This window comes from Alosa alosa, chromosome 20, assembly GCF_017589495.1.
Source record: "Alosa alosa isolate M-15738 ecotype Scorff River chromosome 20, AALO_Geno_1.1, whole genome shotgun sequence".
NCBI classification, from domain to species: Eukaryota; Metazoa; Chordata; class Actinopteri; order Clupeiformes; family Clupeidae; genus Alosa; species Alosa alosa.
The window spans coordinates 15,341,379-15,354,434 of NC_063208.1; the positions used below are offsets into that span (position 1 = coordinate 15,341,379).

General features: G+C 45.7%; 1 protein-coding gene across 3 annotated transcripts in view; it reads right to left on the minus strand.

The window, feature by feature from the left end:
- The window catches only part of ctnnal1 (catenin (cadherin-associated protein), alpha-like 1), a 57,334-nt gene extending 45,719 nt beyond the window's left edge, over window positions 1-11,615 (minus strand). For 2 of the 3 annotated variants that reach the window (XM_048229529.1, XM_048229528.1), the window contains exon 1: window positions 11,125-11,615. In XM_048229529.1, the coding sequence (XP_048085486.1) occupies window positions 11,125-11,220 (96 nt within the window). In that variant the 5' untranslated portion in view covers window positions 11,221-11,615. The remainder of the gene's footprint in view (window positions 1-11,124) is intronic. The other variant, XM_048229527.1, reaches the window with a different exon arrangement.
- Window positions 11,616-13,056: the final 1,441 nt, after the last annotated feature.

Below are 13,056 nucleotides of genomic sequence, written 5' to 3' on the forward strand. Positions count from 1 at the left end.
TAGCTGTCTGTCTGTGCCAACAAGTCCCAGCTGTCTGTCTGTGTGTGAGCAGCACATAGGCTGTCTGTCTGTGTGAGAAGGTCCTAGCTGTCAGTCTGTGTGTAAGAAAGTCTTAGCTGTCTGTCTGTGTGTGAGCAGGTCCTAGCTGTCTGTCTGTGTGTAAGAAAGTCTTAACTGTCTGTCTGTGTGTGAGAAGGTCCTAGCTGTCTGTCTGTGTCTGAGAAAGTTCTAGCTGTCTGTCTGTGTCTGAGAAGGTACCAGCTGTCTGTCTGTGTGTGAACAGGTCCTCTTCGTTGTCTGTGTGTAAGCAAGTCCACACTGCAGTACAGTAAGTCTTTGTTTTCATTTGGGGCAGGGGGTTTACTCCATCAAATTCCAGACTATGGGTGTGTACGTTTCAGTCATGCATTTCAGGCTTTTTTTTTTTTTTTCACAACCTCCCCCATGGGATGAATCTTTACAAGGAGATGGCATTTGTTTAACCTGGCTTGGAATCACCCAGGAGAGCGCCAAATCTCTTCGAGTCGACAACAGTGGATAATTTATCTATGTGTGAGGTCTCGAGTGTGTCTTATTACATGCAGATGTCTGCTGTCCGGGCGGATTTGTGTCATGATAAACACATCCATTCAGGAGGAGCTGTTCTACACCGCTGAAGAGCAAATCTGCTGACCTACATCAATTTAAATTGTGACCATACCAGAGCCAGGCCTTTCAAAAGTTTTTTTCCCCTCTGCCTGATTTCTAGTTGTAACCTACTTTCATAATTACCCAGAAAGAATGTGGTAATATTCAACTATCTCTTTATCTTTCCTAAATAGCTGGTGATAACTCATACAATATCAGGGTACAAGCTGTACAAAAATCCACTGTCTTTAACAAAGAATCTAGATAGTATGCCCTGTAGCAACTTTATTTGTTGATCAAACATGACTTGCCTTGCGTCTTTGATTTTGCCTGGCCTCATTACCTTCAGAAAAGGAACGCAGATATGAAAGGCTTTCGAGGACCCCTGATTTGCCCGCTTGATAAATCCCTTGTTCCCCCTCTGCTCCTTTCATGTTGGAGACAACTCGATCAGGAGCGAACGTCAAAGGCAGAGGAGCCATCTTTTTTTTGCTCAGTCATTTGTAGAGAATAGTCACTGCAATGTCGTGAATTTGCCTTAATAGTTTCTGTATTGTCGTCACACAACCGCAGGATGAGAGGCAGCCAGAGAATAAGCCATGCTTTATTGCTGTGTCATTAGTAGAGAGACTAATCTCAATGTCATGCATTTGCCCTAACGTCATTGGTATTAACGCCTTAAGTATTCGGAGATGAGAGGTAGCCATTACAACAATTATCACACAGCTTTTTTTATGGCAATGAATTGGAGTGAAAATACATTTGTGACTCGGAAAACATTTCGACCTTACTTGAGCACCAGAAAATAAATGGCCGGTTGAACCCTCTGACATTTTAGTACTGGCAGTGAGTCCAGCAGGCAAGTTGGCCCTGGCAGACTTCGAGATGGGCAGTGATGATTCGGGCTGCCGATCACAGCTCGGACCAGTCGGGAACTGCTTGGCACCGCTTAACGGGGAGAGAGAGTTCATCAAGCCTAATTGTGATTCATAGACTTTAAGTGGTCCTTAACAGCAACAAAACGGGACACTTGTTGCAGAGACTCTCCTTGCATGTCAAGGCAGGGGAGACACAAACAGAGGCTGGGAGTCGAGGGGGATCGAATTTGTGCTGGGAAAACACTCTCTGTTTATGACAAGTGTCAACGATCTACCTGGGTGTCCAAAGGCATAATTAAATCTTGCCATCTGCCATCCAACGGTGGGGACTCCACAAATTCCCCCTCCAGACACATTAATGAAACCCTAACCGCATGTTAAACTGAATCCAACCTCAATAAGATACTTTGAAGATAACACCATTGTGCTGCGGAATGGTGTGACGGTAAATACTCCAGACCAAAGAGAGGGGCTTTCCCCGACATGAGCCAAGAGCTATTGTCAGGAGCGATGGTGTCAAGAGGACTAGTGCGTCTTCTGCCCTGAAGGCCAAGCAGGAAAACCACAAAAAGGGATTCCTGGACCTAGACCTGCCTTATCTCCGACATTCAAAAGAGAAGGGAGGAGGGGTGTGAGGTACAACAAAAATGATTCATTACATTCATAAATCACGGAGATTGTCATGCCGTCAAAGGCTGAGGTTATAGAGAGAACAGGATGATGCGTGGGTGGAATCGGCCTATGATCGCTGCATTAAGAAGTTCAAGCCTTCAGGGGGAAAAGACAGTGAGTCACGCACTGCAGCTATGCACAGTGCGTATCCAGGTCTCAGTCATGAGAACACGCCCTTTGACCTCCATGGGCTCTCCCTGGAGACGGCTGACCCCCCACCCCACACACACACACACACACAAACCCACCCCTGATCCTTCACCCCCCCCCCCCCACTCACACACAAACCCAGCCCCTGATCCTTCACCCTTGTGTCTGTCTGCACACAGAGCACGCACACTCTCTCTTTCCCCTCTGGGAAGGAATGGAAATCTGAGATGGGTGGCAAAATGCCGTGACCAGCCTATCGTCTGCACAGAGGAATGCTCCCTGACCACAGGGACAAACCACAGCACCACACACACACTCACACAGTTCACCTAGACAGTACACAAAACACTTTCACAAAAGCTCCACCAGCAATCTGTTTATGACAAGTCTATCACAGATTTTGCTTTAAAGATGTCCACACAACGCTGTTCATCCATGACAAAATTAAAGTAAGTTGTGCTGGTCTGTCAGTGTGGCTTGGAAGCTATTCAAAATTGAATTCAAGTAATTATGGGTTCCTTGGTCTTTACTGTAGGCTGGTGTCTGGGGGACAGAGTACTTTCACTGAAGGTGAGCTGTCCTCTGGCCCCTGTCCAGTCACATGGCCGTTCTACTGTCACTTTCAGGTCAGGCGCCACCTGTCATCCAGTCCCAGTTCCCCCAGCGGTCCTCGGACAATCCTGGGAATCAGTAAAGCTTCGGGGACAGCTGTTCGACATGACCGAGAGACCATCCCTCCAGGACATGACTCCGCGTCTGCTTCCTCTAGGAGACCAAACACCAAACAACTGTGTGGTGGGGGTGGGGGTGGAGGAGACAGGGGAGTTAAGACGCTGGTGGGGGTTGGGGGGATGGAGCCAATGCAACAGATAGGGCTTCATGTGATTTGATGAGTGCAACAGCAGGCTTTGGCACCCCTTACACACACACACACAGACACACACACTGACACACACACACACACACACACACACACACACACACACACACATACACACACACAGTGTGGGAAATTCCCTGACATCTGCCAGAGTAGAACCCTGCCAGGGTGGTGGAGGGTCCTCCTCATCCAGCAGCCCTGAGCCCCGAGTCTCCATGATCAATATTCATTAAGTGTACGGACACCAAGCAGGCATGGCAAAGAGACGCCAGAGGCTGGCTCCCGGCTCACTGTGGGGTCGGCTTCCCATTAGCGCCAGCGCTATCGCTGCTTATCAGGCCAGCGTGGAGGTGGGGGGGTAAGGAAAGAAGCTCGCTAATCCACAGAGTCTTAGCGCGACATGATTGATGCGGCTAATTTGCCTGACAAGCTGCTTTTTAGATCTGAAATACCGCCGGAAGAGTGCGGTGGAGGTCTGCTAGCTGTGAGAATGAAAACATGTGAAAAAGTGCATCGCTCCTTGCGGTCGTTCTGACATCTGCCCTTTCGGTTTACTCTTTAGGCATTTCACATTAATTATATCCTCTGTTCCAGTGAGCTCACTTGAACTTTTCAGACTCTTCTAAAAAAGAAACTCCTATTAAAATGCACCTAAAATAACTTCCTATCGATGTCAGAGGTGGGAAAAGTCCCTCTTGTTAAATGCTACAATGAAACAATGTTGAACGATGACAGATGTGATAACTGATTTGAGGAAAGATCAGTTCGCCATAACCCACTCTGTGGTTCCTTAATAAATAAATAAATAAATAAATACACAAGTCTTTTAAGGAGAGATATATAACTCTCTTATGAATCATATTAAATTGCATTTGTTTTTGTGGAGACAATAAGTGGAAAATGAGACACTCAACCCCTCAGTGCACTGTGATTCTGAGAGCTGTTAAAATTATTTATTATCTTACCGACTGACTGACTGTTCCCCTTCAGCTACAAAGGAGAGTCACCAGGGAGAAAGGACAGGTGGGAAAGAAGAAGGGGGGTAGTGGAGCAAAACTTGGTTCACATTTCAGACTCACCATTGTGAAAGGTGTAGAGAGAGGAGAGAAAGAAAGGTGGAGAGGATCAGTGAGGGGGAGAAATAGAGAGAGAGAGAGAGAGAGAGAGAGAGAGAGAGAGAGGTGGGGGTAAGGGGCCCTCAACCATAGCTTCGGTCTTGATATTTTGTCATTCCGGCTTTGAGCACACAGAATTATTACCCCCAGGGCATCGGTGTGGAGCCTAACCCTGGAGGACCGTCTCCCGGGAGACAGTGCTCCAAACGTGATCTGGGCATTTGATCTTGGACTGAGTGTCAGATGATTTCCCGTCAAACTGACCTATGAGCTGCACTGGCAACCCGCCGCACCAGCCCTCGCACGAAAAGCCTCAACCTAATCCCGCGGTGGTGACACTGGAGCTGGCAGTGGCCAGGGATGGCAAAATAGATTTGGCAGGGAGTACGCCATTGCCTTCTCTGTGGATGTTTTTTTCCGAGCCCCACTTCCTAAAGGGCCAACACATTCAGTTCCACACAAGTGTCCTCATCACGTTACACGCCTCTCCAAACTAGTAAAACTCGTCTTCTCCTCGTGTTAAGTGAGAACTGCTCCCGAAAGCAATTAACACCTATGCATCGCTGCGTTTGATACCAGTCAAAAAAAAAAAGGTAACACGTTGAGAAGATGATTTGCACTGCAGAATTCGAGGAAGCTCAGACCCCTTTTGATCTCTGCTCGACTGCTGTTGTTGTTGCTGTTGTGGTTGTGGAAAAAAGGAGAGGGAGAAAAGAGCTGACGAACTTGCACTCTTTGTCCACTGACGCTTTAATGGGACAAAGTAAATGATGCTCGAGAAAGCACTGTACAGGTAAGTGGGGCATTTGTCACAGGGCCTTTACATTCCTCAGACAAGCCAGCAGCCTTTGAAAACAGTCTGTGCCAGACAGAGATGGAGAAGCAAGTGCTCAGCATTACTGGTCCAATCTCACAAATGCAGAAACACAGAGAGAACAGTGCAAAAAAGCCAAAGGCTGCTGCTCATTATCTATTATGGGGGGAGGGGCTGGTGTGCCCATTATCATTTCGTCTTGCTCACAAAATTTGCGGAAGGCACAATTTAGCAATGCAAATTTACCGTGGAAATTAAGCCCTTCCGCTGTAGAAGCCTTGAATGAGGGACGAGAGAGAGAGAGAGAGAGAGAGAGAGAGACATAGAGATGGAGAGAGAGAGATGGAGAGACAAAAACGTTAACCTGAGTTCACACTTCCAGTGGCTAAACAACAGCATTGTTCTACCGTATAGTGCCCTGGAGCTTCAAGCTCGGCAGTAACATAATGTGACGGTAGCATGTCGAACACACCTTGTCCATATGGAGAGTGCTTTTCTTCCCGCAGCATGAACAAAGTGAGAGCTGCTGGGAGGGGTGGATAGGGCAGAGTTGCCATCTCCCCACATCCCCGATTGAGATCGCTTCCTGGCCGACGACAGATAACATGCCACCGAGACATGAAATACGGCCTGGATCCCTGCCAAGCTGAGACATGATCGTTGCGGAGAGAGAGGAAGGGGAACTGGATCCAATTCAAGCCGTGGCACATGAGGGTGAGACGGAGGCCTTCTTTTCAAGTAACGTGGGCCTATAAGTCTACTTAGAGTCAGGTCGGACTCTACGTAGACTAGAGCAGTGGTTTTCAAAGTGGGGCCAAGGGCCCCCTGGGGGGCCGCCAGGGGGTGCCAGGGGGGCCTCACTGTATGCTCCATCGCGAAGTGCTTGTGGCTAAAATAATTGTTAGAATTAGCTTAATGTATTTTTACATTTGCCATAGTATTGTCGATGGGTTTACGAACACATCAAGGGGGTCCTTGGCCAGAACCTAGTGGTATTTGGGGGGCCTTGTCGTGGAAAAGTTTGGGAACCCCTGGACTAGAGGAACACAAAAAACACACAACTTCTGTGTGATCACAAGACAACTTCTTAATATACAGAAGTGGTAACTTTTGTGGGAAACATCACTATCAAAGCCTCAAATGGCAACTATTAAGTGCTCCACTTTGAACACCTGACTCCAGCTCCCACTATACCAAGATAAGAACATGTTTATTGTTCCCTGCCAAAACCGTACAGCAGTTATCAGTGGCAGCACTGGACTTTTAATCATCATCCAATACTGGACTATAAGCAGCAAGCGAGTCTAAACAAGCCAGGAAATCCATTACAGTGTGTTTGAGATGCTGCGGCTACACCACATCTCGTCTGCTATTTGACTTCTTCACTCAGTTCCCTCGGGGTAGGAAGCCTGCTTGCACTGCACGGAGCAGTACATTAGTTAAGGAGAGGTTAAGGATCGGCTCCTCGCGAGCAGTCCTTTCATCACCCTCTAAAAAGACACAGGGTAGGAAACGACTCCCTGGATGCCTGTTGAGAGGAGCCGAGAAGAGACAGGAAGAGAGGAGGACAGAGAGGAAGTACCTCACCAAGTCACTGATCGTTTATCATCTGTGAAGATGATCAGGAAACACTACAAGAAGATGATTTTCCTGATTCTCCTCACATTTGACGCACCGAGGTGCAAGATTCGTCTTGACTCTTATTTGATAGTAGAGCAGAGTATAGCTGCATCCTGAACAGCAATGCGTATATTATGCAACTATGAGGTAACACACAAATCCTTTCAAGTAGGCAAAAATGATACGGTCGAAGTTAGCCCACTGAGATTCAGTCTTGAATTCAGATTTTTGCTGAGTGACCAAACCCCCAGTACCATATGATTCATCAGCACTAAATGCTATAAGCTCGGGCTGCATTGAACTGGTTACATAGCAGACTCTATTGCAAGGGATTAATGTAAGATTAATGTATTAAATGTAAGGGATATGGAGGTGGTGGTGGAGGAGGCTGAATTGTTAAACTCAAGTGGACTCTCCGTCTGCACCGGTCCGTCCAGGGGCCTTCATGCTTGTGCTGGTTAGGCAGATTCAACAGGCAGGAACAAACACGCCCACACACACACACACACACACACACACACACACACACACACACACACACACTGAGAGCATGCACCATGCGTTCTGGCTCCACGATGTACAACGCCCGTTTTGTTTCTGGACAGTAGTTTCTGTTGGGGGCCTCAGCATCATCCGTCAGCAACACTAAAGCGCTCTGGTGACATTTACCGTGTTTATCCTTTTGGCTTTGGGTGGTTAATCACGCTGTGGCTCACAATGGCAGTAACTCCATCACCTAAGGAGGTGCTCTGCTGTAGTTGTTAAGGAATGTACCAACACTGAATGCCGTGCATTCATGTGTTATAGCTTCTGTGTATACTCAGGGAGGGATGAGATGAGGAACTACAAGTAGATTTCAGAAAAACAGAATTGATACTTTTACCGAGCTTGTCTTAAAAAAAAAAAAAAACGGTTTCTTTCTGAAGGCCACTGAAACTCAGACATGCAGGTTTTCTCAGAACTGCAATGCTCAAAACTGTCTCCCAAAACTGTCTCCCTAAAAAAAAAGGTCATTGTTTCGACATAAGAAAGTAAGAAAGCACAGGAACCCAACCGCCCACAAAGGCATGAAAAGTCATCTTAACAAACTTAGTCAGAGAAAGGATTTTTGGTCCCAATTATAGCAGCACATTTTGGAGGGGGGAAGCCAGGGCTGGGGGGGAAATCTGTGCTTAGTCCTCCAGAAAAAGGACCGAGCCAGCACAAATATGTAATAACAAGCCTTTCTTGTCACAGTCATTTAAAATCTCAGTGATCAGATCAAAGGCCTCTTCTGTAATTTCATAACCTTTCCAGCACCCCTTTCCAGTCTCAGCTCCCACCTTCACACCCGATCAGCTGCCTTAAAAGAGGCCATCTTGTCTTTAATATGCATGCTATTATGTTTACCACAGTTCCACATTAATTATTAATGCTAATGGCACTAACTTATTCAGCTACATGAAACAGAGCAAAATAACTCACAAACAAAAACGAACCAATTGCAAGACAGAAACACATTTAGGAAATGGATGATTGTCGACCTCTTTACAATGGCAAGACAAAGGAAAAACTGGGTCCCCCCCCAAATCCTCCCAATCCTTCTTATATCATTCTTTCTTAATAATCGTTTTAGGGAGAAAACATCATCCTTGCGGAAAGGGATCTTAAAGGCACCCCATGTACTCAGCTGCAGGTATTTTGTCCTCTGTCCAAGTGTTGCTGCACAGTATAGAACTCAATGAGTTAGCTAGCTCGGGGCATCGACGTGATGAAAAGAGAGAAAAAAAACATGGCATGACTTTCACCTCCCCTAAGACCTCTGCATCTGCGATAATAAGGCAGGTGGAGTCTGGGAGCTCTCTGAGCTTAGCCAGGAGTTTTTGGCGGGACGGTTTAATTACACGGTGGTAGGGAGTGAACTTGATAACAGAGAAGGAGGAAGGATCAGCAGCAGAGAAAACAAGCGAGCGTGTGAATAGCCTTACCTTTCCTCCAGCCACCAGTGCACTAGTGCTTTTCTTTTTCTTACTGGTGAACTGTGGGTCTGCGCTCACCACCCAACACACATGTGCACACACGCACGTGCACACACACACAAACACACATATAAAGACACATAATCACAGTCAGTCACATAATTGGCATATAAATGAAACACACAAAGACAAACATAAGTCTGGAAAACACCTGCAAGCACACACACAGACACACAGACACAGACACAGACACGCACACACACGCACATACACACCCACACACACCCCCACACACACACACACACACACACACACACACACCCCACACACACACACAAACACACATATAAAGACACATAATCACAGTCAGTCACATAATTGGCATATAAATGAAACACACAAAGACAAACATAAGTCTGGAAAACACCTGCAAGCACACACACAGACACACAGACACAGACACAGACACGCACACACACGCACATACACACCCACACACACACACACACACACACACACACACACACACACACACAAGGCTTGGCACTCCTATCTGACTTCCAAACACTGTCCTTCTCTTACACCACTGGCACCTTTCTGTTGCAAATATGTTATGTTGCTCTGGGAAAATGGAAAGGCAATGGCTGAATGTTCAACGATGGCAATATCTATTAGAAATGCTCACCAGGCAATGCCGTTGCCATGGGAATGTCCAACCTCATGCGAACAACATTTTCCAGGGAACAACTATCCTTTCTCTTGAATTACGGCCTAAATGGAATATGCAGGATATTTGCTTGCTTGCCTCACCTATTAGTGCAATTCGATGCCAGCCACTTGTATACTACCGTAACCCAGCTCTCTGAGGCCCAGAGCTAGAAAGCTTTCTGGAGAGAAATTAAAGAGCTTATTGAAAACCCCCTCCACTCTGAAACCACACGGCTGTGTAATCGCGCTAACATTACATAATTGATCCAGGCAATAGGGAGGAAGAGGAATGCAGGATTCAGACAAACATTTTAATATGGTTTAGAGTGCTACTGTAAGACCTCTTGGGCTCCTGGAATTGCATGAGGTCCCATGGGGGTGCTTTGACTGGGGCCATTTTATCTGCCTATTGTCATGAGACCTACCCCACCCCCTACCCCTTGCCCCATAACCTTCTCAAAGACTTTCCCCACTTCCCAGTGCAAATGAATGGTTGACTGTTTCGCATTGCTGAGCTTCCAGCCTAGTTTAAAATACAATGGCATCAGTCGGCATCAATTCAGAAGGCGCTTTCTGCTTTCTGAAAGTCACAGAAAAAACTATTGATCTGTCGTTCTGCACAACCTCATTTTGTGCACTTTTCCACTGATTCACTAAGACGCCCCCCTGGGGAACGATATGCTAGATTATGGCACACAGTGTTGCATAATGACAAACAGAAAGTGCTGTTGTTTACTGAGACAGGAAGCTGTAATTAACCAAATTCATGCAAGAGAGTTGACAAAGCTGTCTCTCCCCACGGCATCTTATTTTATCAATATCAACACATTGAAAGTGTGGGATGAACCCCTAAACAGATTTTGGTGTGGGAGTTGGTGCATTTAAATATTCTTTTGTCAACATTTTGTCACTAATCTTAAAAATAAACAGGTGAGCATGTAGCCTGGAGAGATTAGACGTTGGTAACTTATTATTTCTGCAGGTTGTGGTGGTAATGGCCCCTAGACAGTCAACAACTATGTCTGCCTCACATGACATTGCAATCATAATACTCTGTCTGAATACTAGGGTATGGTTACACTACCTGTGTGGCATGTTTGGTGGTTCAATGGTTGATGCTGAGTTTTATATTAAAACTGCAGACTTCACAGAGAAGTGTTATATTTCAGAAGCTATAGTCAACTACTTAACCATTTGTTGTTACAATGTAATCTCCAACTTTGACCGAACATAGTCAAAGTTCATTATGTTTAGCCTGCATTCGCATGCCCTAAGTTCATTAATTGTAGGCTACCTAACCAAAACTGTGAAGATATTCAACTTTGCTTGTGACTGGAAGCTAACGTGAACCCATCTCCCCGGCAAGAAGCTTTTACTTCGGCTGGCTACAGTGCTACCTTGTTTCCCTGGAATCAGATTTCAACACTAAAACATGCGGCCTCGACGCACACACACAAACACACATCAGCATAGTTCAGTATAAATAACAAGCAAGCTCAAAGGAATACATTTTGAACACATCATGTTCATAAGCACGTTAACAACCGCCGAAGTTGTTATGTCCACCACATTTGACCCTGTTACAACGACCTGCGCTGTGGGATAGGCTATAATATGTTAGTTACAACAACGTGTTTTCACAATTGTAGTCAATAGTATTTTAAGTTCACCACAGTTCAGAAGGTTATTTGGTGAGACATACCTGTGAGACCAGCGGAATAAGTGTCTGTTCCACCGAACGAGTTTTGATCTCAAGCCCACAATCAAAGTTACTGCTACCGCAAGGAGATGAAGCCATTCCCGCCGATCGCTGTTTATGGCTCACTGCAAGGCTTAGTTGTTACTTAGTTCCTGTTTTAGAAATTATTTAGGAATACGACTATGCGTGTTTCAATTAAAGCCGTTCTTTAAGATGTCGAGTTTTATCCTCGCTGATTCCCGCTGACGTATCTTGCACTTGTCTTATCGTGCTCTCGGCATGAGCGGCTTTCCAGGTGACTGTTATAGTCCATGTAGTTTGCACAACTAGGCTACGGCATCCACGAGACTGCCGCAACGAGCGACAAGGAGGGCTACCGTAGAACGACTCCAACACACTCGCAGACACACTCTCCAACACTTTGGGTGGGGGTGCCAGTGACGAAACACTGCAACTCAAGAGGTTTCTACAGAGAAAGGTGAAAGCATTCCATCTGATCGCGACTAACTGCGCGTTTGTTGCGGCTTTAAACATTTACCAGCACCATAAAACCACTCCTTATTATAGCCTATCTAATCAATTGTATTCAACCCTATCTGGAATGAAACGGATAGACTTGTTTGTAAACGTTGTCGTTTCTTAACTTGACTAAGTTAAAATATGAATTTGCTATTTATAGTTTTATACAAATAGCTTGCAGCCTGGCACGTATTTGGCAATTGTAAGAACTTTGCCAACTTTTAGTGTTCTTTGCATTCTGATCATACCCGTTGATTTGTTTGGGTCTATTTTATAATCCCCATATCACTTTAACAGGATGCTGGCACCGTGTTGAAGATTTAATCCAGTTGCTAGGAAGGCAAAGGAGATAGAGAGGGCTTGCATGTGAAAATAGGCTATCAGGACAGGAATGGAACTTTCACTTTGAGTGTTGAGTGTTGCATGCCATTGGCGTTGGCTATGACCTATTTTTCAGAAGGGAGAACATGTTGCTGGATCTTATCGTCCACCTTAGGAAGCTTTCCTTATGAAGACAAACGAAGCGTGGCTCCCTCATGATGAATGACATGTTTACGCAATGTGTAAGTGATTCTAGTAATGGGGGGGTTAGTAGACACACCCCCTGATGTGGTCTGACATTACTCAGTGTATATCAGGTGTGTGTGTGTGTGTGTGTGTGTGTGTGTGTGTGTGTGCGTGCGTGCGTGTGCGTGCGGAATGGCTAGGTCCAAAGAAACATGACCATGATTTGTTGCACGACAAAAACAAAGTATAGTATATCTGGTCCCTCAGCTCATGTCTCATATACCACCCTCTCTCTCACACACACACACACACACACACACACACACACACACACACACACACTATTTTCCCCTCATCTGAATCAGCCATCAGATTTTTCCTTTTGCTTATTTATTCAGCAAGCTTCAATCTTCTCCCTCCCGCTGGACCCAGTAGCATCCTACTGCGCTTTTGTGTTTGTTTAGGCGCATTGTTAGACACTTCCTAATGTGGCCTGTTTAGAGACGCTTTATGTAACATCCCTCCAGATCAGGAGGAAAAAAATTATGTTGCCACCGATTTTCCTCATCTTCAATTTTGTTCACTCCCTATTATGTGGGTTGCGAGAAAGCAGCAGCCAAGGAACAGAAATGCTTTTCAAAATAAATAAATAAATAAAACGCCACTTTGTCAGATAAAACCGCATGTGGAGTGTCTGTGCCAGGAAACTAAAAGGTGAGATAATCGAGTGTCCAAAGAACCTTGCATCCGCTTCTCTGTCCCTTTTCTATTTTTGGTTTGAACTGATGACTGCGTTTGCATTTTCACTTATTTCTCTCCGAACCACCCAGCCACCTGAGCAAGTTTCTGTGCAAAAATCCTCTGCAGAAACAAGAGACAGATTCTGTTTGCACCAAAGAGAAGATTCTG